The sequence below is a fragment of the Hippopotamus amphibius genome, chromosome 14 (genome assembly GCF_030028045.1).
Source record: "Hippopotamus amphibius kiboko isolate mHipAmp2 chromosome 14, mHipAmp2.hap2, whole genome shotgun sequence".
In the NCBI taxonomy this organism is placed as follows: domain Eukaryota; kingdom Metazoa; phylum Chordata; class Mammalia; order Artiodactyla; family Hippopotamidae; genus Hippopotamus; species Hippopotamus amphibius.
The window spans coordinates 65,905,338-65,931,313 of NC_080199.1; the positions used below are offsets into that span (position 1 = coordinate 65,905,338).

Sequence of the window (25,976 nt, forward strand, 5' to 3'; positions counted from 1 at the left end):
CAACTACTGAGCCCTCATGCTGCAACTACTGAAGCCCGCACGCCTAGAGCCTGTGCTCCACAACAAGAGAAGCTACCACACTGAGAATCCCTCACACCACACTGAAGAGTAACCCCTGCTTGCCACAACTAGAAAAGCCCGCACGCAGCAATGAAGACCTGACCAAAAAAAAAAAAAAAAAAAAAAAAAGAAAATGATCATAGATACAAAGACTTCAGTGGAATTATAGGAGAGGACTTCAGCTCTTTGCAAATAAATTTGGGAACCAAAATGTAGCACATGATTGTTTATTAAAGTAAAAATTTCCAAATATGACACCAGAAGAGAGAAAAAACCTAATTAATTGAAAAAATGTTCCCATTATTTTATTCAACATTTTTACATGTTCTGTTATGAGAAGTTATTTTCAGATATATGACACCATTTTTTTATACATTTATTTATTTATTGGCTGCATTGAGTCTTTGTTGCTGTGCACAGGCTTTCTCTAGTTGCAGCAAGCAGGGGCTACTCTTCATTGTGCTGTGCGGGCTCCTCATTGCAGTGGCTTCTCTTATTGCGGAGCACGGGCTCTAGGTGCATGGGCTTCAGTAGTTGTGGCACGTGGGCTCAACAGTTGTGGCTCACGGGCTCTAAAGCGCAGGCTCAATAGTTGTGCTGCACGGGCTTAGTTGCTCCGTGGCATGTGGGATCTTCCCGGACCAGGGCTCAAACCCGTGTCCCCTGCATTGGCAGGCAGATTCTTAACCACTGCGCCACACCACTTTTTTTTTTTTAAGTTTTTTGGCAACATTATGTGGAACACAGGATCTTAGTTCCTGGACCAGGGATCAAACCCGTGCCCCCTACAGTGGAAGCACTGGACCACCTGGGAAGTCCCACACCATGTTTTCATAAATAGAAGTGTGTAAAAATTTCTTGCAAAGCTAAATTACAAACATTCCACAAAGATGACATACGAAGAAAAGGAAACGTACAGACCATGATCACTTATGAATACTGGTGCAAGACCCTAAATAAAAGATCAGCAAACAGAATCCTCCAGTAATGCTTAGATCATTAAATACTAGGAAATCTATTACTATATTAATATAGATCATCATATTAATTGGTTAAAAGAGAAAACTCATATTATCATCTCCATAGATGCTTAAAGGCCTTTAATATAATATCCATTTTAGATAAAAAAATTTTAAACACTAGATACTAAAAATAGCTACTTCTTAACATGAAGTACACATACATACACATATCCATAGCTAATGTCTATTCAGATATAGACATAATATACATCTAGATACAGAGATAGAGAAAGAGAGAGAGCGAGGATGTGTGTATGAATGTATGTTTGCATGTATGTATACATGTATACCAGCCTCTTGCTAAAGCATTATCTTTAAACTCTGGAACAAGAAAACATGTCCTTTGTCTGCAATATCATTTATTTTGTTCCATAGCTACCAGTCACTGAAATTAGACAATAGAAAAAAAGAGGGATAAAATTCAAGGAGGTAGAATTATTTTTGCAGGTGATGTAATTGTTTTTCTGGAAACAACTTTTCTCTGGAAAACTTCAGTGAATCAACCAAAAAATATATCATAAATAATAACATCATTCTTCTGGGGGAGAGACTTTGATGACCAAGGTTCTGGGTGAAGGGGAGACTATGTTTTCACTGTATATCCTTGTGTACCTTTGGAGTTTTTTGTAGTATACTTGTTATTACCTACTAGTAAATAACAAAATTTAAAACCAACAACTACAAGTGAGGATATTTTAAGCATCCCCTGCATAATACTATCTCTGTCCACCGAAGTAAGTAACTTTTGTGACAACACAAAAGGGAATTGTGATGTTTAAGAGAAAAGGAAAGAGTGACAGTGGAAGAAAAAGTTGTTCAATGAATGGATCTCTAGGGCTTAATTTTCTTCAGTTCATTCTATCTTTTAATAATCTATGAAAATTAAAGTCATTTAGAAAGCAACATACATTTAAGACAAGCATATCAATATTCTTGATAACAATAACTGATGTTTAGTGCTTACAGTTTGTCAGACACTATTTTCAGTGCTCTTCATATACTTATTTGTTTAATGTTCACAGCAATCCTACGTGCTGTATGTGCATGTTATCGTCTGTCTCAGTAAATCTGAGTTTCCATGCGGTTCATTGCCATCAAATAGAGTACAGTGTAGACAAAGGCTGATGACAAAACCATCTGGCCACGTTTCTACAAGCCAGGGCGTCGGGCAGAGTTTTCCAAGACCTCATCACCTCCCACACCTGGAACGCTTCCAGAAGTGCAAGGCCCAAGGCCCTGCACAGGTCACAAGATGATGATGATGGTCCCTGGGGTGGCCTGACCTCGAGCAAGTGTCAACATTCAAAGACAATGTTGCTGATGGTGCAATTTCCTGCTTGGAATGCTCCACATTCCTGTGCACTCACAATGAGGGCGAATGGAGAGGCTCATCCAGGGCCATGTACTGAGTGCCAAGTGGGAGTGGACCTGTTAGGATGGAGAGGGCAACTGGGCACTCTGCTTACGGCAGTTATTGTGTAGTGGTGACAGCTGTCACGCAGGGAAAGCTGTAAGCATGGCACTTTGAGGAAATCCCACTCCGTAATATATTTTCTCCACACCTCTGTCCTGAGTGACTGAAATTCCATAAGAAAGCATGGCTGCCTATCGGTTCCACTCTTTAAATAAAAATAAAATTATATATATGTGGCTAACACTAAAGAAAAGAGTGAATTATTTTAAAAGTGCAAAAGCATAGACGTCAGTGTCAGATATTTGTTCTAATCCTTACTATGCCTTTAATAACTCTGCCACCAGGCAAGTTTACTTAATCTGAGTTTGTCTCCTCATCTGTAAAATGAGGCTACTAGTTCTAATTTCATAGGGTTGTTTTGAGAATTAAATATAGACACACACACAGCACCTGATAACAGAATCCAGTTAAATGCTAAAGCATCCAGTTAAATGTTCCACTAACATCAGTTTCCTCCTCCACTTTCCTACCTAATTAACCCCATCTTCTTGGCAGGCGATGCAAAAGCGCTTTGCTGAAACCAAACTTGACCCCCTTGCCGGGAGCTGGTCCTTTGTGCAGGGACCACCACGCCCTTTTGTTCACTCCGCTCCCCTGACCCTTGACCCAGCCTACTCACTACAGTTCATAGCGTGGTGAGCCAATCTCATAGTGAAAAGAGACATTTCCTACCTTTGGAAAAAAAAAAAAAAAATGGGCAGAGAACCAGCAGACTTGTGGTGCCTTCCATTTCCCATCTGTAAATTTCTCAAAATACTTTCCAGTAAGCAGTCTCCCGGGGCTCATAATGTGATTAATAACACTGTGTCTCAGTCACTTCTAGTATTTCAGATGAAATAGTGTCTTAAGAAGGTACAGGCACTGAACTGTGAATGGGAGACGAAGAGATCTGTCTTCATTCTATTCACATGTATGCTAGACTCTCAGAGGGGTGACCGGGAATCGATGGGTCATTCAACAAGTAAAAGTTTGCTTGAATCTAGCAATGAATTGAGTGCTGCTGTGGGTAAAATTCAGCGTCACCTCCAGAATCTGGAGACCTCAGCTTGGCGGGGCCAAAAAGAATGGACATCACAGCATAGCTCTTCCTGGGGGCACTTGAACGCGTGATGCTCCGTTTCATGTTTGTCTGAAATTCAATTGCCGTAAAGTTGAATCTCGCAAGTGCAAGTATGAGTACGATTTTCTCTCTGCAAAACCTGTTTCTGTATCACTTATGGTATGGGGGTGGTTGTTTCCTAGAGATGTGATTGCTAAACCGTCCAGTCTTAACCACCGCGCCTCCTGCCTCCCCTCACCACCCACTGTCGTCAGAGCCACATGCCCTTTTCCGGGCTTCCACTATTCTTCACTCCGTGTCAGATGAACTAGAACAGGCAGAGCCAGCGTTCCAGCCACCCTCTTTATCTGCCTTCACACTTCTTCCTCTGTCTATTCATGCCGCCGCAGAGGTCTGGACCAGCTTCCTGTAATCCTGGAGGGGAAAACTTCTCCCTTGAGCACAGCTTGTGAGCCTAGTTGTTTTGGGTAACTGATTTCCTCCTCTCTTCTCCCTTGAGTTCATATAGCTTCCTTTGCTCAGCCAGCTAACCCTCCTCCAACGGTGAGGAGTCTCCTCTAAGCCCTAGGATTTCAGCTCCTCCCTTTCCTGCTGTCAGAGCGCAGGATTTCCTGAGCCAGGGATGTATACACAGAAGAGGCATTGCTAGGCTCGATCCTGACGGCACCTCATAAGGATCATCCCACTCATCACAGCACATGGTATTTATAACCCAGGGCACTGAGGCTGGTCCCGGCTTTGATATATCATTTCCTTCAGTCCCCAAAGCTGAGTAAAGCAGAAAGTCCTCCATCCTCCAAGTACCCTAGCCCCTACTCTCTTCCCACTTTGACTTGAGGGTGGTCTTTCTGCTTCAATCCCTAAGCTGGAGGAATTTGTTAAAATTAAAGATGAGTCAATAGCTAGAAAAACAAAATGTTGCATGAGATATAATCTTCCAGGTGAAATCTAAGTACCCTAAATATTTAAAACATCAAATAATTTGAAAATAAAAGGGTTGGTAGATATACTTGAATTAGGGTAAGTTCTCCGATCCTTTTCGATTCTGATGGAGAAGTTTAAATAGACACTCATCAATTTAAAATATGGATTGCATATATGAAAAAAACTCCTGAATAGTAACCAGAAAATGATCACAGAGATAAGTCCACTTTAAATCGGGAAAGGTAACATTCACCCATGGAGACCTATAATGAAATACTACATTTCTCACATGGTCCTATAATAGGAAACCTAGTCCCATTACTTCCTGCCATCCAACCTCCTGTCCCCTCATTTCCCCACCATATACCCTGATACAGCCTAGACTTCCCATGTGTTACTACACCTGGAAAGTTCCTAGCTTTCCAGCCTTACTACTAGAGCAGGGACGCAGATGTATCCCTCAAGGTCACCTTCAGTGCCATTGCAAGACAACCACGCTGCCACCAGACAGTCCAAAGAGGTCTTCTGTTGGCCATGCAGCGGCCATGGGGCCATGAAGCCTATTGCAGTTGGTCCTGACCAAAGCTGTGGGCCTGAAACTGGGCCTCTGCTCCAACTCCTGCCCAGTACACGGCAGGTCATCAAGCTCAGCTCCAAAGTACCACTCTTCCTTTAACAGCCAGCGCAGGGTAGGAGCCAGTTCAGAAGGTACTCTCTTTCAACCCTCTTGGGGAATTTATTTGGAGGGACTCATTGTTTCCTCCTGACCCTGGGCCTTGGTTAAGATATTGTCTTCATCCACGCAGGTTTCCTTAACTTTGACTCTAAGAGAAAAGGAGCTGGACATCTTATGGGCATATGGACAACTGCTATATGAATCATTCATTCTCTCACAGTAAACTTAGAACTCTGGTTATTTACAGTTTCAACTAATTCTGACTGCGTGAAGATCCTGCTGTTCTAGACTGTGAACTCCTTGGAGGAGTCTTCTTTACTTCAGGATCTGACGCCTACAGCCCCTAGAGCAGAATGCATGTTCAGCAAATACTGGATGCTTAGATCTGGTGCCCAGAGGCTACCTTCTCCTTCCAGGTGGCTGGGGTCTCCTCCTACTGTCTGTTGGAGTCTTAGTTAATCCAAGCCTCTCCTTCTCCTGGATTCGACCACTCACTTCTCACAGCTAGTATAAGCAGCACCATTGCCCTGGAGGCATACTTGCCCTAAAGGTCCTGCATCTGAGCCTTTCTTTGCAGGTGAGGTCAGATGGGCTGTACTCTGACCTAGGCAGACTGGTGCTTACAGGTATCTCCTAAGGGTTCCATGAATATAAGCTCCCAGCTCACCATGAAAGTAATGGCAACTTATCCAGGCACAGCCTTCTCAGTATCCTTCTTAAACGCTAGATGTCCTGCCTGGAGTGGACCAGATTGCGCCAGCCCCAAGTCAAGCCACACGGCAACCACCTTGCTTCTCTGTCAACCACACTTTCAGTCCCCAGGCTCCATGCTGCTTGGGGACACCTCCAGCCCAGCTTGTGCTTTTTCTAGGCTAGTATGAAAAATTATCTCACCTGGCTTTGGGTTACTTTTATTTCCGAAGATCTTCAACAATATAGGCATGAAAAATTCCTCTCTCTCAACTCAGAAGTTGAACTTGTATATGAAAATTGTCTTACTATTGTGTCTGGCTACTCCTAACTTGAGAGGGACCAAGGTCAACAGATAAACCATGTCCACGTGTCCTGGGATTATTCTGAGATAGATTCTGGGTCACTTGCTGGTGTGGAATCAGAATCCAAATGGGAGACCATATTTCATAATATGGAATATCTGGTCACTTGGGGTTAGTTTGAATTGGTCTGTAAGAAGGTCTCTGGGAAGTACTGTCCTTTTCAATCTCACAAGCACACACATGAGTACCACTGCTGACTATAGCATCATTTTAAAACAGAAAAGACACCGTTCTTAATTCTAAGAATTTTACATGAAACACAGAAGAGAGTAAAACAATTCTAAAATAAGATACTGTGTTCACTTATAACATTAGGAACGAAAAAAAGAAAATTAAAGGAAAAAACCCAAACAAATAAATATTAGTCATGCAGTAATTGAAAAAGCCAAGCTTTTATGTTGCCGACCATCAGTAAACTTCTAAATAATCCCACCCTACTAGCCCCATGGCCACCATGCTCCTGTTAGTGAGACTATTTATTTCTGTTTGAGAAGTAAGTTTCCTAACAAAGAGCACAGGATAGAATGATATAGCTTTGTCTCCACCTGCAGGAATGAAGAGACTGAGTTTTTTGTTGTTGTTATTTGAAAATATGTAAGGCCTCTAGCATCACCATTAAAAACGTGAAGTAGAATCAGTACTCAAGCTTTACTATACATTCTTCTATAATAAAGTAATAATTGGATCAAAACAGGATCAGTTAAAAGTCATAATTAATGTGAATCACTATGCTTATTTCTATAACTTTTTTTTAACAAATTTTATTTATTCATTTATTTGGCCATGCTACTTGGCTTGCGGGATCTCAGTTCCCCTCCCTCTGTAACTTCTTAATGAACTTATACACAGAGAAAAATTCACCATGACTAGTGTGCAACTTGATGAACTGTTTCAAAGTGAACACACTGGTAGCCATCACCCAGAACAAGAAACAGGACATTGGCAGCATCCCAGAAGCTCCCTTACAAACTGCACTTATTTTTTTTTAAGCTCTTTATTGGAACATAATTGCTTTACACTGTTGTGCCAGCCTTTGCTACACAACAAGGTGAATCAGCTCTATTTATACATATATCTCCACATCCCCTCCCTTTCGCGACAACTTCCCACCCTCCCTGTCCCAGCCCTCCAAGCCATCACCCATCATCGAGTTGATCTCCCTGTGTTATGCACTTATTTTTAAAGCCAGAACTGAAAACCTTAGTCTTTAGCCTAGCCATCAGTACATCCTAAGAAAGAGAAGAAGCCACAAGCCATAGACAGCCTCCTGTTCCCTAAGCAGCCTGGTTCAGGAGCTGCCCCGGAGAGGGCCATCGCCAGCCCTGTTGTGATGGGAAGAACGCAGCAGCTCCTGTCTCTCACCAGAGCTCCAAACACAATCAATTCATGGTCATGTCCAAGGATAGGTCTGCCCTCATCTTCATTAAGCTATGTCCCAATGAGAATGAAGCAGATTGAGGTTTGTCTTCAGAAAACCTCTTTCTTGTGTACTTCTTGCAGAATCTTAGCATGTAGTACTTGGGGAGGACTCCTCTTTGATTTGGACAAGGGTGGAGGTGCCCGCTGGCCACTACAGTCAGCACGGCCAGCATTCCACACCCACGCCAAGTAGGGAATTAAACTCCTTTGTTTATGACCCGAACTACAACTTCTAACTAAGATAAATCTCCATCTGATTTAAATTATCCTAAGCTGCCTATTGTCCAGTGTCTCGAAACTATTATTTCATACAGTTTTTTGGATTTGGGGTTGTTTCAGACAGTAGGGTACATCCAGTCCCTGTCACTCCATCTTGGCTGGAAGCAAAATCTGAAAAGTTAGCCTCTGACAGTCCTCCAGCCTTTTGAGAAGAATAGATTTTTTAGAAATACAAAACGTTTGATTATTCATTCTTATGCTTTGCTATATAACGGGCACTGTTTTTTCCCCTTTACCACATACATGTGGTTGCTAGTTTTGTGACCACAAAGTCTGTTGATATTGCCAGGATTAGATTTAAAAGCAATTAACTGATCAGCTGGGGAAGAATGAATTCACATCTTAATGTTAAGAGCCTAAGGGAAAGGGAGACAAGAGCCAGGAAGGGTGGAAGAGAAATTATAAAACTCAACAAACCCTGACAGGATCTCTTTTCTTTTTAGGTCTTAATGTGTTTGTTAAAAGAGTTTGTTAGTCTGTTTCTAATATTTGTTAAAATCATTGTAAAATATATATTTGGACATCTGTGCACAAGCCAGACTCCATGGGGGACTCGGGGAGACTGGTGACCCTGCCAGGTGCTTTTGGTAAAAGGGAGGTAACAATGTGTCTAGTACATACATATTGTGGGCACACTTCAGCTATTCAAACCCAGACAGAGGAAACGGGGAATGCAGGCGGGGGAGGGATGGGGCTTAGAAAAGGAATAAAAAGAGAAAATGGCCCAAAACTCTCTGCTGTGGCTCTTCATGTGATGAAAGCCTGCATTGTGTGAAGCTGTGAGTCAAAAGAAGAAGGTTATTCAGCTATTGCAGACTGCATCTAAAATATGAAATAGTTCTCTTCCAGCCTCTCTGCTTCTCATACTACAAAACAGTCCTTCTCATTAGCTACCACTTTTCTTCTATGACACAAAGTCATTTCACATTTTCAGGGCAAAGAATTTAATTTTTTAAAGCCTCTCTTCTCTAACCTGTCAACTGAATTTGCACATTCCAGTGAATTGGGGTGAACGGTCCTAATTTGATGTTTGCCAAAGGCGTCCTCCGACCCTCTAATAAGCATCCTTGGATTCTGTGGGGAGCGGCCCTCATGGCCCCTTCTTCTCTAAAACAGCTCCCCTCAGCGTCCCTGTCCCCAGCCCCCAGGTCCTTCACCGCCATCTATTTTCCTTGGATGAGAGCCTCACAGTGAATAGGAAACATTTTTTAAAGGGGGGGGGGGTTGTGAAAGAGATTTAGAGGCCAAATGGGGCCTTTGCAGGAAAAAGAATTCAGCATCGCTGGTATAGCTCAATGGCATTCACTGTGGCAGAAAGTAACGAACTTTTTATTTAGTTAGCAGCGGTTCACCTCGTGTCCTTGTCTAATTGGAGAACGTTTTCCAAGAAGAAAAGAGGGGTCGTGGTTCACAGCCACACATCTGTGCGCGGTCCTGAGAGCCACCGGCCTTTTCTTGTGTAGACTTTTGTGCAAGGGAAAGACTCTTTGTGTCTCTGCCTGGTTCCTTGTGTGGCATCCTTTTATGGGAATGAACACCAGCAGAAATTACCTAGTTTATAATTCACTTTTAAAAAGGTAAATTTTGCCTGAAAATTCTGTGCTAGAACTTGATCATTATACTCTATGTCCAAATAGCTTCAGAACTCCCCAAGCAATACTGTGTATGTAAATTGTCCAAATACTGGTCCTGAAGCTGAGTCTTCTATTAAATTAGCTGAAAGTATAATACCTTGAGAAACTCTATTTAGTTTCTGACCAGAAATAACAATTTTCATTTGTCATATTATAATCTATAAATTACTTCATCCCGGATACTGCCTTTGAATAGAAGAGACATTTCTTTCAGGGAAGGGTCAGCCGTCAGGGCACGCATGCCCGAGGGTGACTTTTCTGCTTCCTGGGGGTCCCGCCTTCCATGGAACAAATCATTATGTTGCTTTATATATTAAAATAAAAGTTCTGAACTTTTCATTTTAATTCGGTTACTGATCAGAACTTGGGATATCTGTACATCTTATCAAATTTCTTCTCTCTTTTTAAAGGCAAGCTTGCTGGTGTGAGGGCTGTTCCCGTGGGGAGTAGGTAGTGATTTGGGTTTCTAGTTTGAACAGTGTGTTTGTAAGTAGAAAACTCAAAACTCTCTCCTTATTTAACTTCTGACAAATGGTCTTGAAATGTCACTGTGAATTCTGACCGTGGCAGGTGGCGACTAATCTCTCTAAAACCCTACACGGGTTAAGACGCTACTCACCCTTTGGCCATCAGAAAGTTTCTTCTGATTTAGGAAACACTGTGACATGTTCATACTAGATACCTAATAAATATTTATTAATTAGATTTAACCTAGGATCATATCTCTAAAAACTATTCGGTAGCCAGATTCTTGAACATTCCCGCAATATTTTTTCCTGATTAGCTCAGGTCTCCGGAACTGAGGTGGGTGATGCTGGAGTGATTTCCGACTCTGGATCCCGTTTCTATGACATCAGAGACACAGCTTTCCAAGGCCACTTCAGCACAGAGCTCTGGGGAGGCGCTTCCTCAGGGAAGCCACCCTAAGAATCTGACAGGATCTATTCAAGGGTCCTTGGGTGGTTCCTGACGGCTCAGCTGAGATTTACACCTCTGACTTCAGCAGGACCCCGAGGTGCCATCTGGTTTCCCTCCTCTTGTACCACTGAACCTGAGAAGTCACACGGCCGGCTGGCACCTTTGCAGAGCACATCCTCTGGTGAGAAAAGAATAAGGAGTCTTCATAACAAAGAAGAAAATGTACTGCCTGTCCTGGGTCCCAGCCTAGGCAAGAACAGGGTCGAGGCTCATCAAAGCCCAGCAGGAGGCTGTGGAGAGAACCCTGTTGCTAGTTTGAAGGGTCGGTTGAAGGGGACCCATGACTGGAGCCAGCACACATTGCTCCTGCCTCCAGATGAGCCCTGTCGCAGGCCAGACGTCTGGAACAGGGTCAGTAAGCAGCCTAACAGTTGCTAATACTTATCGAGCTCTTATCATATACCCTGCACTGTTTCAAGGTCTTTCCATTAATTCATTTTATTCTCACAACTCTACAAGACAGATACTGATAGCATTTGGATTTTACTGATGAAGAAACTGGAGTGTGAAGATTTTTATTTTTAATTGTATTTTATTTTTCAGATCTTTATCGAAGTATAATTGCTTTATACTGTTGTGCCAGTTTCTGCTGTACAACAAAGTGAATCAGCTGTATTGATACATACATCCCCATATCCCCTCCCTCTTGAGCCTCCCTCCCACCATCCCATCCCACCCCTCTGTCATCACCAATCATCAAGTTGATCTCCCTGTGCTCTGCAGCAGCTTCCCACTAGCCATCTATTTTACATTTGGTAGTGTATATGTCAATGCTACTTTCTTACATCACCCCAGCTTCCTCCCCTCCGATCCCCACCCCCATGTCCTCAAATCCATTCTCTACATCTGCATCTTTATTCTTGCCCTGCCACTGGGTTCATCAGTACCATTTTTGTAGATTCTGGAGATTTTAAATAAATTGCCTAAGGTTACACAGTGTGATGGTGTAAAAATGTGTGTATGATTCTTTGAAAATCCTCTTTTCAAAAAGTGGAGTATAATTCTCCTCCTCGCGTGATTTCAATCAGACTTAGAGACTCAATTCTAATGAGCAGAATGTGGCGTAAGTGATGGAATATACTTCCTGGGTTAGGATCAGAGACATTGCCCCTTCTTCCTGACTCTCTCTCTGATCGCTCACCCTGGGGAAAGCCAGTCATCACGTCTTCAGGACTCTCAAGCAGCCTGTACAGAGGCCCATGTGGGAGGACCGACAACCAGCACTGTGTAACTACGCTGCCGTGGAAGTGGGTCCTTCTGCCCTGGTCAAGCCTTCAGAGGACAGCAACCACACGACAGGTCTTGAGTCAGAACTGCCCAGGTTTGCCACTTCTAAATCTGACCTACAGAAACTGTGAGATGTTTATTGTTTGGAACTGCTAGGTAATTTACTATGCATCAGTGCGTAACTAATACACATAGCTTCTAAGTGTCAGAGCCCAGGGGATCTGAAGGCAGAGCCCAGAGTTTACCACTCTACCATTCCGTCTCTGCTCATACGAAGGAGATTATCTGATGAGCTCAGATTCTTAAAAAAGTGTTCAATAATTGGGAAGACTATTTAGTCCAAGCCCCAGAACATCCTGTGTTTCTAGACCCTTAGGAACCCATTGCACACGGCAGCCACATACAACCACTCCTTCCCTTGGAGGTTCTGAATGAATCCTGATCGAGACCTTTTGCCTTCTCCTGCTTTTTCTAAACTTCAGGCAGACCTTCTCCCTCTACTACTTCAGACAAGCCTGTCACAGTATAATTGATCAGACCGAAGCTTCCTTTAGTGCCATTTCTATCCTGAGGCTACACCATAATCACCTTAACCAAACTGGATATGTACCAAATCTACTGACCTCAAGTATTAGCCCTCTTCTATCATTTACTGCTTTTAGGCTGGGAGGAAAATAGAAACAACTCATCTCTTAGGGTCACTGCTGCAAGTGGTTGTTTCCCATGATGTTGATTAGGACTGTGTAACATTCAGAAGGCTGACCCTCTGCTGCCACCTTGCTGATACAGTAAATGCTATGGTCCACAGCACTGGGCTTTGCACACAGTGGATGGTCAAGATGCTGAGCGGATGCTCGGACAAGAGTGGAGGCTCTTATCTCCCCCATCACACCCCACATGTGCCATCAGGAGACAGTTAGTCCTCCTCAGAAACTGTCACACAGCTGTCAATAAATAACCATCATTTGACATAACCCCACTGGCTGCAGCAAGCACTTGTTCTCCGTTATCCACTTTTCAGTATCAAGGTATCTGGAGCATCCCAGAGATTCAGCAGGTACTTGTTAAGTAACTTCCTGATTACTTAGGGTCAAGGGAGACAGATGGCCTTAAATATTATGGATTCCAATCAAGAACAGCTAAGCTGACCCTGGAATCCCAACACTCATTGCTTCTCACCAGCACAGATGCCACAGTCGCAGTCTTTCTGCCGCTTCTGGATGTTTTCCACACAGTAGCTATGTCACTCTTCTGCTTAAAACCATGAACAAAGTCCAAGTTTTCCACCAAGTAACAGAGAGTTTTCTACAATCTGACCCTAGCCTAACGTACCTGCCAACAATCCTCATGATTTTCGACTGAAAAACATTGAACTCTATGTAATTTCTCTCCAACTCTGCACATCCTTTCTTACTCTTGAAGGATTCAGTCTAGAGTTCGTCTCATCTGGGACATCATCCTCTCATTCCACCTGACCTCTGCCCTTGCGCCTTTCTCTCCACTGCTGGAGTGGCCCCTCCTCCTCCACGCGCCAACAATACTCGGAAGACAGCCCCCTGCATTGGGTATGCTATGCTGACATTACCTGTTTGAATGCCTGTCCCCTCCAGTATATTATACACTCTTTGTCAAAAATGTAGGATCATATTTAACTCTGCATTCCTGGTATCTGGCGAATAGTAGGTGGTTAATAAATGAGATAATGTATACAAAGTATTTAGCACAACACCTGACATAGTAAGTGATCAGGTCACATTGTTGTTGCTGTTGTTAACTTGTTGAATGAAACTGATGGTTACTGCTCACCTATCCACAAGCGAAAACACACACACACACACACACACACACACACACACACACACACACACAAAGTTTGCTCTCTTCCAGGCAAAAAAGTGAAGACAGAAAGGCTAAATGGAAAGAAAAGAAACAAAAATCACATAGAAAAACACATTGTTTCATAGAAAACAATGAAGAACCTGAAGACACCAAAGATACGCAATTAAATGGACTAAATCAAACGAGATTAATGAGAGCAATCAAACAAAGCAAGGGGAATTTGTCAAACTTTCCCAGCAGGCCAGATCGTCTCCACTTGGAAAGTGGCTTTGAGGGAAGTGGTAAATTCCCTATAACCTGAGTCACTAAAAACCAGACCAGACAAACCACTTAAAAGAGCACAGCAGTAGACATCAGGGTACCGGCAAGAGTTAGTGGGCTTTTTCATCTTTAGTTTCCCTGATTCATTCATCAAATATGTATAGTAACGCTGCAAAACATTTGGTGCATCTTTTCCCATTATTTGCCTTCATTTTTCCAAGGGGTAAAGGCACAGTATTCATGTTTACTTCGCTAAGATTACCGGGCAAGGGGGCTGTGCAACTCCACACTGGCTAATATTTAACAGCGACGCTGGAAAAAATAGAAACAACCATTTTACTGGAAACTTTTTTGACATAACCTGATTCTTTTGATTAGGTCTATACTGGGGGAAAAAAAATCTAGGGGCAGATTGCCCCTGGGTGTTTGTTGATTTATTCTTTTGAGTAAAATTGGTCAGAATACATTTTCTTAAAATAACGACACACGATACACTAGTTGTACTTTATTCTCTTGCTCCCTCTCTCCCTCCTCCTCCTCCTCCTTCTGCTCGTTTGTTTCATCTAATGGGTCCTAGAAACAAAGCCAGACACTAGAATAAAAGAGCTGATATTACTATTCTCCTGCAGTCGTTTTCTTTAGTTTTTTAAATAGTCATATTTTCCCAACTCTTTGTTGATCAGGATTTTGCCTAAAAAATATCTTCCAGAAGTAACTCTGAAAAGATTGTCTTAGAATATTTCCAGCTCTCACTTTAGCTGACATCTGGACGCTTTTTTTTTTTTTTTGGTTTGATGTATTAAGATGTAATATTACACTTAAAAAATAACTGAGAACTTAGGGTTTTCTGACCCACTTGAGCACTGTCTTAGATGTTAGAGGTGAAGAGAACGGGTCTCCAGTACGATCCTCTCATTTCAGTGCTGAGGAAACCAAGTCCCAGATGTGCAGTAGAGTCACAAAGCTAGAAGGAGTCAAAGCCAGGACCGGAACCCAGATGTCTTCACTCTTTGTCTAGAACTTTGTCCATTATACAGGCATTGAATGAGTAGACATCATTGAGTTGTGTGGGTTTTTTTTTCTTTTTCTCCAATCCCAATTTCAGCAACACAACTGCAATGAAAATAAGAACAGCTAACATCCCGTGAATGCTTTTTGTGTGTACTACGTTATCCTACACTTTTTATGTGTTTTAGTTTGAGTCAAAAAACCACTATCCCCATCTTACCAATGAGGAAAATGAAGCACAAGAAGGCCATGTTTCTTTGCCAGGGTAACCTGCCTTAGGTAACAGATGACAGAGACAGGATGGGACTCCAAGGCCTGGGCTCTGGAGACCATCCATCCACCATTACACTGCTGGCTTCTCAGTAAAAGCAGACCTTCCTTGGGGGCTGGGAAAGCCACAGAAACGTCTATTCCCCTGTCTAAGTGTTGATATTTCATTGACAGTTCAGTGTCATTGTTGTGGCTTTGCATTTTCATAACTCCTATTTTACGTAATCATTACTAATGAATTTGCCATCTCACTCCCTCGGAATTTCCTGAATATAACCACACTGGTTTCTCAATAATGTGAAAATACAAACTTTGCAGGTTTTGCATCTTTGCAAACTTTCCAAATGTAAAAATATTTAAAAGGTTGCCCCAAACCACTGATAAAAATGATTATAAACAAGAAGATTTACAAAAGAACCAGTATAAAAACCTATAGGAAAGAAGTTTCTTAACATTCAAATTCACAGATCAAATAAAAGAACTTTTGAGAATAACGTAAGTTGTACCAAACACGAAATATAGTTCTCAGATTTTTTCAAAACCATATATAAGTATGTTATATTCTGTTCTAAACACCAGAAATGCTTGGTAACAAGTTATAAAAGATAACTTTCTATCAGAATAAAGCAGCCTTCAAAATGTACATGATATTTATCAAGTTTTAAAATTATATGAAGTTTGGGAAAACACAGAGAATATGGAAGACTGAAAGTCGAGACTAAGGTTTCCTTTGGCAGATATGAACTTGGGGCTTATTGGTGAGCATTCTGTGAATAGCACACTCTGGTTTGCCCTGTTAATTAGAGGAGCACTTGGCTGGGCCCTTCAGACAATCCCGCTCTGTGAACTGGGGGCCGCTTTGGGGTGTGTCCACTCAGCACACCACACACACGTGTGGGTTTTCACCTAGTCATTTTACACTAATCCACCCAAACGCCTTACAGCCGTCACATTCCCCTTCGTGATTCATTTTTAGGTTCATTTCAGCCAATTAGATATCATGAAGCAAACAAAAATGCCAGCAGAATCATAATTTCTGTTTCCACCTGGACTGACTAGAGTACAGCATGGTAGGTTTTACATAAGCTATCACAACATTTCTTTTTTTTTATTTTAATGTTGTTAATGTGTGTGTGTGCGCCCACATGCACATATCATCTTTTTTTGAAATATATTTATTTATTTATTGGCTACATTGGGTCTTTGTTGCTGCTCACGGGCTTTCTCTAGTTGTGGACAGCAGGGGCTACTCTTCGTTGCAGTGCACAGGCTTCTCATTGCCGTGGCTTCTCTTGGTGTGGAGCATGGGCTCCAGGCGTGCAGGCTTCAGTAGTTGCGGCATGGGGGCTCAATAGTTGTGGCTCATGGGCTCTAGAGCGCAGGCTCAGTAGTTGTGGTGTGTGGGCTCAGTAGTTGTGGTGCACAGGCTTCGTTGCGCCATGGCATGTGGGGTTTTCCTGGAGCAGGGATCGAACCTGTGTCCCCTGCATCGGCAGGCGGATTCTTAACCACTGTGCCACCAGGGAAGCATTTGTTATTCTAAGGAATGCATTTACTTTTAAATAATAAGCAGCTGATTACTAGGCAGATGGCACTCAAGTCATAGGAAAGAATTAACCTAGTTCTACAAAACTACTAGCCTTAAAACTTAAAAGTAACCTGATTGAAGTTGGGCTGGGGCGGAATGTCTATATTCCGATGACTGCTCCACTCTACTCCAGATAACGGACTAGAGGTAGTGGCCCAGCTCTTTACTGCTTGGGCACTGCCAATCTAAAGTCAGACAGTCTTCAGTTCAAGAGTTTGTATTTTGCTTTCTTTTCCTCCTGTTCTAATCAAAGCAGACGTAGAAACAGATAATCAGCTTCTAATCATTGAAAATCACGGTGTCCTGGCCTCTTTGGTTGTTAGTAGAAAAATGTATAAATGGCATCAAATCTCTTTCTCTTTGTCAGAGGCCTCACAAGCAATCTCCAGTGCTCAAGGCTCTGACTGTTAGGGGAATCCAGATCACATGAAGCTCTCGCCCTTCAACCAGCCAGGGAAGCCCATTTGGAAAGTGCTCATTGTTGCTTTAACCCCGGCCCAACCCTCTTCCTAAGAAACGCGTATACATAAACATCCCAAATGAGCTGCACTCTGGGAAGGGCCGTCTCCCTCCTCTGGTTGCCTTGGAGACAGATTCACTATTTTTCCTTCCCGTAGCTAGGATGCAGGAAGAGTGGAGGGGTAAGAAGAGCACAGAGGGGACGGAATTGGCTTTGATACCCACTCTGCCACTGGGGAACGTGCCGCAACCTCTCAGACCCTCCTCAATTCTCACTGGACAACAGCAGTACCAATGTCTGCCTTGTGGGGTTGATGTGAGAGTGAGATGTGTAACATACAAAATGCCTGGCCCCAACCTGGTGATTCAAAACGGCAGGTGTACAGAAGGAATTCAGTCCCTGGGACAGTGACAGGAGTGCAGGTCAGTACCAGCTGGTCACTGTTCTGAGACTAGAGCCATTGGCTAGAGTATCTGGATGCTTTGGAAAACCCTTCAGTTCCTCAACAGGGGCAAAAGAGCCCAAAGTAACTGGAAGAGGGATGTTTTTCTGTTTTCTAAAGAGACTGTGTGGGGAGGGAGTCAAGTACTTATTTACTGGAACCATCCGTAAGAGGCCAAGAACTGAACTCTCAGGCCAGGAAGGGGGGTCTGAGAAGGGTCCCTGAACCAGGAAATAAATGGTAAATGATGTGACACCACAGTGCCAGGGAGTAACTTTAGAAAAGTCAATTTCAGGTGTTTACTGAGAACTCCTCCGACATTCAACAACCAAGTCAGATCAACTAACATTCAGGGGCTGGTGTCCCTACAAAGAACACAAGGTAAGACCCAGCTCTTGCCCCCAAACAGTGGAGAGCCGAGGAAATAAAGACTACAAGCTCCTTGAGGGTAGGAACCACGTCTATAAGGAAGGAAAGGTCCAGTGAAGTTACAGTTACTCCCCCAAGGGAGCAACCCAAATCAGGGCGGTCTTGCAGAGACAAAACCTGGGCCAACGCACATCCTCAACTCCCTGCTTCAGGGTCCAGTCACCGCTCTCTGTGATGACAGACAGCAGGGCAGGGTCTCTCTGGGGGGACCTGGGGAAAGGCTGAGGCTCACCGCACACTATACCTCCATCTGGACGCCTCGGACAAACACACCTGGCTGATGTTGCTTGACATCAAGACAGTGCACAAAGAAGTGCTTGGAAATCTTGCAGTGTGACCTGAGTGGGGTGAGTGCCTTTCAGCATCTGTGGGAAAGAGGCCAGAAAGACTGCTGGACCTGTGACCTGCTGAGTGAGACTCCGGGGGGCAGGACGGTCCCTGAGCCATTGGGAATCAGGGTGGTTCTCCTCCCTCAGCCTTGCGTGGAAAGACCCAACTAGTTGTTAGGGAACTGTTGACCGAAACCACTGCCTTGGCCAGGCCTGCTTGCCTGAGCTGTCTCACAGCAGGAGGTCCCAATAAGGAACATGGTGTTGCCACTGAAAACTAACAGGAGAAATTCGAGAGAGACCAAAAAAGGGAGGAGACGACCAACCTCCCAGAGTCCTTCTCACTGGAGTCTACCCCAGCTGAGAGATGCACATGCCACCAGAAAGGACCCTAAGTCAGCCCACGGGCCAAGCAAGATGATTGGCCAGAGACTACTGGGAAAGTAACCCCATCACCATAAAACATGAGACTGTGAGCCACGTGGCACAGCAGCTCTCCTGGATTCCCTGACCCTGCTGCTCTCCGCTTGGGTGCCCCACCCCAATCAAGTCTTTTGCCTTGTCAGCACATGTGTCCCCTCGGAATGTTCATTTCTGAGTGTTGGACAAAAGCCCACTCTCAGGCCCAGGAAGGGGTCCGCCTTCCTGCAACACGGTGTCCTCTGGCTGGCCTGTGCAGGTGGTGGAGCAGGGCAGAGCCACAGCTGTGCCGTCACCATCTAAGCCGCAGCTACACATGACAAGGGGTACAGTCATTGAGGAGAAGCTAATGACTGAGCCCAGAGAATGAGGGGTTTTTTTTAGTGAAAGTTAACATTAAAAAGATGATTGAGGACTTCCCTGGTGGCGAGGTGGTTAAGAATCCACCTGCCAATGCCGGGGACATGGGTTTGATCCCTGGTCCAGGAAGATCCCACATGTCACGGAGCAACTAAGCCTGTGCACCACAACTACTGAGCCTGAGCTTTAGAGCCCCTGAGACACAACTACTGAGCCCGCGTGCCGCAACTGCTGAAGCCTGCGCACCTACCGTGCTCCGCAACAAGAGAAGCCACTGCAATGAGAAGCCCGTGCACTGAAGCAAAGAGTAGACCACCCCCCCGCCCCCGCCGCCTGCCCCGCTCACTGCAACTAGAGAAAGCCAGTGTGCAGCAATGAAGGCTCAACACAGTCAAAAAAAATTTAGATGATTGGACCTACTGTATAGCACGGGGAACTCTACTCAATGCTCTGTGGTGACCTAAATGAGAAGGAAATCCAAAAAAGAGGGGATATATATATACACACACACACATATAGTTGATTCACTTTGCTGTACAGTATAAACTAACACAATATTGTAAAGCAATTATACTCCAATCAAAAAAAAAAGACAATTAACATTATCAAGGAGGTCTTGTAGAAATGAGAGAAGACAGTGAAGCAGTGGAAACTCTGGTGAAAAAGCCTCCCAGCGATAAAGATGCAGGAAATACACGCTTCAGTTGTTAGCAAACTTTTCAGTCATTAAAACCTAACTGGGAGAAATTAAAGCCCGTGATCTTAAGCCTTTTTCAGTATGAATGAGCCTTTTACAATTTAATTCTTGAACTGTCCTTAAAGCAAATTTGACAGTGAACTTTGTTCAGTGTTCTGGCTACCAGTTACAGCCACCTCTGCAGACACAAATGGACTTCTTTTTGCTTTTATATATAATCAAGTAGATTACATTAAATAACATAGAAGGCAAACATGAATAAACACATACTATGGAACGTGACACAGTAAGACATGGCGAGGTAGTGGGGAAAGCACCGGATCCAGTGACAGAAGACTTGGGCCTCAGTCAAGCTTCTGCAATGTACATAACACATGTCACTTAAATGCCTCAAACTCTCAGTTTCTTTATCTGTAAAAATAGGAATAGAAATAACTAACTTTTTTTAACATTATATTTTATATTGGAGTATAATTGATTACCAATGTTGTGTTAGTTTCAGGTGTACAACAAAGTGATTCAGTTATACATATACACGTATCTATTCTTTTTCAAATTCTTTTCCCATTTAGGTTGTTATATAATATTGAGCAGAGTTCCCTGTGTTATACAGTAGGTCCTTGTTGGTTATCTATTTTAAATATAGCAGTGTGTATATGTCAATCCCAAACTCCATCACCCTTCCCCCACCATTTACCATAAATTCATTCTCTAAGTCTGTGAGTCTGTTTGTTTTGTAAGTAAGTTCATTTATGTCAATTTTTTTAGATTTCACATATAAGCAGTATCATATGATATTTCACTTTCTCTGTCTGACTAACTTCATTAAGTATGACAGTCTCTAGGTCCATCCGTGTTGCTGCAAATGGCATTATTTCATTCTTTTTAATGGCTGAGTAATATTCCACAAGGACCTCGGTGGGGAGACAATGACAGGCCTTACAGAAATGTGCTTTGTAAAAGCCCTGTCCTAACGTTGCCACTTGTAGCATCATTAATGGCTGTCTCTGAGGGAGGCTCCGATGAGAGGGAGCCCTGGTGTAGCTTGTGCTGTCTATGGGGCTATGAGGGCACAGGCGTTCCACTGACAGCCCAAAGAGAAAACCCAACTAATATGTCCCAGACACCAGCAGTAGTGGTGGGTATTAATTAGGTAATCACCCAATTGCCACCTCTGATACAAATCAGAAAATATTTATACCTTCTGTTACCTTACTGATCTCTAATTTTCTTTGCAGGATAGATTTAAATTGTGAAAAGTACTAAGCAGCCAAAATCCTGAACAACAGCACAAGGAATTTTGGTGAGCTCTACTTGGCATTGTTAAGGTGCTGGGTTGCTGGAGAATACTGCATTTCCATAAGGCAAGGAGTTTGCCAAGGTGACCACTAGATATTAGGTACTGTAGTCAAGTATTTCCCTCCACTTTACAGATAAGAAAACTGAGGCTTAGAGAGAACAACTAATTTTTGCAAGGTCCCAGAGCCAACATTTGGAATTCACATCCAAATAATGCTCTTAACTGTCGTGTCACACTGGACATAGAACACTTAGGAATCTGGAAAATTGCAAAAGATACTGCCTGGCTGGAGGGGCTGCAAGTTGGTCCAATCACTTTAGAGAAGAGTTTGGCAGTCTCTTATAATATTGAACATGTTCATGCTCTACAACCCAGAAATTCCACTCCAAGACAGAGGAGTTCTCATGCATTTGCACTGGTATATGTACACAGCAATGTTCTAGAAGCATTGTTTATAATGCAAAACAAAACAAAAAATATCTAGAAAAGCCAAAATTTCCTTTGATGGGAGGATGGGCAAATAACTTGGGATATTATAGAGCAGTGAATATAAATGAACTGCAACTCAACACAGCTGCAAAAATGAATCTTTAGCATTCCACTATGCGAAGAAGAGTAAGTTACAGAAGGCTACCTATAGAATGACACCATTTCAATTAAACTGAAAGCAAGCAAAACTAACAAATAACAAATGCGGATACATGCATATGTGATAAAAGTTTTAAAAAATCAAGTGAAAGGTAGGGACAAAATTCAAGCAAATGGTTCTAAGCATAGGCAAGGGTAGAATAAATGGCCACAGGGAGATGCAAAAGTATTGGAAACATTCTAGTTATTAAGTTGGGTGGTTAAGTACATGGGTGACCGCTTTGTTACGCATCGTGCTACCATGTGAATTAGGTATATTACTCTGAATGAAGTAGATATAATTAAACCTTCTTTCTTAAAGTTACCACTGGGACTTATCTGCAAAGGTAGGATAGGCATACAGAAGCCCCTGCCTTCCACCCCCTCCCCTAGGTACCTAAAGCCTAGATGACTATAGGAAAAAACAAAAAAACACCGCAGACCAAGATGCATGGCTCTGATTACCCAAGTCTGTTTTTCTGGTCCCTCCAAGCCTGAAGGCTACTTGGGGCTCTGGGGCCTGGATAAACAACTCTGCCAGCACGGCACAGCAGATGAGACCGATCTAGGCCACCCACACAGCAATCAAGAGCTCCACTGGGTGGGCCAGAAACCACAGTTGTCCCTGCCCTGTGGCAGCCCTGAGCCACCTGCGGAGAGTGCTCCAAGGCCCAGCCACCCAGCTGCGCCCAGGGGCCAGCAAGCGAGTGCCAGCGGGACCTCAACACTGGGCTCTCCAGCTCAGGCGACTGAAGTGAGTGGATAATTGCACGTAATAGAGTTAAAATATAATTGCCTCATTAAAATGGGTTACTAAACCTCACTGTGCCTGGGTGTGAAAGAGAGAGACGGAGATGTGTGTGTTAAACTGCAGGAAAAACAAAATTGCATAAGTGAGCGTGAGCGGGAGTGATCTGAGCGTGGCCGACTGTGCCACGAGGTCAGAGGATACCCCGGGGACCATAGGGTCCTCTGAAGGACCGGTGACGCTGCAGCTGGTGGCTGCTTCGGGCAGTGAGGGCGCAAAGCGGGACCGACTAATGGTGACCAGGTCTCATCTGCTGTGGGGGCGTCTCCGTTTGGGAAGATAAAGCTCTAGTCTTGTAGAGGAGAGATCCCTAGCCCTCCGCTGTCTCCAGAGTTCATCGTGGCGTGGCTACCCAAGCACGCCGGACAACGGGCACTTCTCTTGCCTTCCTGGCAGAACTCAGAGCAGGAACAGGAGCTGTCTGCCGGTGTGACAGGGAAATCTAAGGCTCAGAGAATGACTACGGGGGAGACACTCCCTAGCAGCAGCACAGCCCTTGCCAACCTGTGAGGAAACCCCTACAGGTGACATCCTCCCCTCCTGCTCTGGAAGTGTGCACGCGACTCTGGTGAGACTGGTACACGCTCCACTCCATGAACACACAGAGAAACAATACTCTTCTTGCCTCACAGATGGGCCACCAACCGCAATGCTTCCTGCCCCTGGCCCCCTGCAAACCCACCCCCCAAATCACCAAAGCCCCATTCAAGAGCTCCTCGAGGGAGAAGACTCCGGCTCCTCACCTCTTTTAGCACATTTTAAAGAAAAAAACAGATATTTGTGAAAATAACTCCGAGCTTTCATTATCCCAAGAGCCACAAGTGGTCACTCCTCACTTTGTTCTTTAGTTTCTAACGTGCATTCAATCTGACGATGAGCGGGACTTAGTCCAAAGGAGCACGTGAAGTCTTTTTCTCAGAACGCTCACACATTAAAATGTCGAGACTAATGAGTTATTTTGTTTTCAGTATTAGAAAGCAGATAAACATTAACAATCTGGAGTCCGTAAGTGTCACTAACGAGACCCCAAACCCGCTGCAGAATCTCACTCCAGGGGTGTCTGGTGTAGGCACGGCTTAGGTGAGGGACTGGAGACACAGAGAGATGGGAAAGGGAAGGCGAGGTTTGCACACCCCAGCCCCAACCATGCAGAGAACACTGAAGGTGCCCCATCGCCCTAACCAGCCTGAGTGAGTCATCTCTGCTGGTAAGCTCTTGACTTCAAATGCAGATTTTCACTTATACAGACAGATTTGTCTCTATGCATGAATAAATACTCTCTTGATTCCTCAGATAAGTTCAGAAGTGCAAAATAGGAGGAGGATAAGCTTTTTAATTACAAGCAAGTCAGCCTGGCAAATAGAACTCTCAACCTGTCCAAGTCCTGGACTTTCGAACCTCGCCAAGATTCCCATCTGCTTCTTCTGTGGGGGCTTGGGGAGGGGGTGCTGATTCAAATTCCCACAGAAAGAATTAGAAAATCTTGGACCAAATGCTTGGCTCTAACAAATAAAGAGCCTCAGTTCTGGATAAAAGTCAGATTGTTAAGAAATTGCTCTGCTCTGTTTTTTTTTTTTGGGGGGGGGGGGGCAGGGCAGGATGGGGAAGTGACAGCACCAGATTTCAACTCATCTTGATAACATTTTGGACATACAAAGGCTACTCTTGTTCCCTGTCTCCCCAGGTTTTGTTGGGTGCAGGCCAAGGGTGCCTGGATGTCCATAATCCCCCGTGTGGGCCTCCCGCTCCCACCCCCACGCTCAGTTTCCTTGAGTGCCAGGAGACTCCAGTGCCTCCGCATGCAGCCCTTGAAATGTTATGAAACAGGAATTGGCAGTCCTTTCCTTTCAAGCTGCCAAGCTGGAGAAGGGGCTTGGGGGGTACAGAGGCACTGGAAAGGTGAATGCAGAGTGTCAGCTAGTGTCATGACTCAACTTGTAAGGTGTGCGCCCACCGCTCAAGCGGCAACTGTGCGCCCACCGCTCAAGCGGCAGCCAGATGGAGGGCAGATGGGCAAGAAGAGGGGGGACAGAGGCAGCACTGGGGAGAGCGTCTGGAAGCCAGCAGCAGCCGGGTGGCAGCTGCTGAGTCTCAGCCAGGCGGGCACGGCGATCAGGAAGCCTGGAGTGCCCCCTTCTGGTAAGTGAGCCAGGGGCTGGTTGCTAAATCCTGTAACAGAACCCTCCCTACAGGCTCTTGGCATTTGAGCCTTAATGGTTTCGGCACATGGCCTAATTGCTCAGAATATGTGCTCAGTTAGAGAGTGGTTCTTTCATCACACTCAGTAAGTATCTGCACACAGCACAGAAGCTGTGATATTTCTATTCCAATAAGTCCTTTGACGACCACCAAAATCCCATGGAAAATTCTCAGAAGCTATTGGATAGAAACCAAACTGAATTTTACATTAAGTATATGCTTCAGATTATGGATGATTTTATAAATATCAGAATGTCCACCAAACAAGAAAAGTGCCTCCTTATTTTGTTCAAGAAACCATCTACAACAAATATTGCAATGTTCAGTGATAAAAAGGATTCGTATTTTATTATCTCAAAAAACTGGGAGCTGAAAACCAATGTGACATACTTGCTTATACTTGTTAACATGATTATGTACCATCACTCACTTTGAGATGAGGTCATTTTGGTTAATTAAATTAGATTATCTCCAGTATATAAGATATCAAGATCTCTTAGAGATTAAAGTCATAGGCTAGTATTTAAAAACCAGTAAGAGCCAACAAAATCCAAGTCACCCAACCCAGGGTTTGAGAGAGAAGGTTAGAAGTGAACAATACGAATGTGAAGATTTAGCTTAATTTATCATGGGATCAAAGTGACTGGTGCTGCCAGTAGTTCACACATCAGCTTAACTGCCAAGTCTACAGTTTGCGTTTGTAACTGTAGGAGTAGGACACAGCCAGCGGGGTGCCAAAGGGACCAGAAGGAAATCGACCGCATCTTCAATTATTCTTTTTAAGAAATAAATTTTACTAGTGACAGGGCAGGAATAAAGATGCAGAAGTAGAGAACAGACTTGAGGACACAGTGGGGAAAGGGGAGGCTGGGACAAAGTGAGAGAGTAGCATTGACGTATGTACACTACCAACTGTAAAACAGATAGCTAGTGGGAAGCTGCTGCATAGCACAGGGAGATCAGCTTGGTTCTCTGTGACGACCTAGGAGGGTGGGGTGGGATGGGAGGGTGGGAGGGAGGCTCAAGAGGGAGGGGATATGGGGATACATGTATACATATAGCTGATTCACTTTGTTGTACAGCAGAAACTAACACAACATTGTAAAGCAATTATACTCCAATAAAGATGTA

General features: G+C 43.9%; 1 protein-coding gene across 1 annotated transcript in view; it reads right to left on the minus strand.

Moving 5' to 3' along the window:
- Positions 1-10,313: 10,313 nt before the first annotated feature.
- Positions 10,314-25,976, minus strand: part of COG6 (component of oligomeric golgi complex 6) — an 87,251-nt gene continuing 71,588 nt past the window's right edge. Inside the window, exon 19 of the mRNA XM_057707152.1 lies at positions 10,314-10,699. Coding sequence (XP_057563135.1) covers positions 10,663-10,699 — 37 coding nt within the window. The 3' untranslated portion in view covers positions 10,314-10,662. The remainder of the gene's footprint in view (positions 10,700-25,976) is intronic.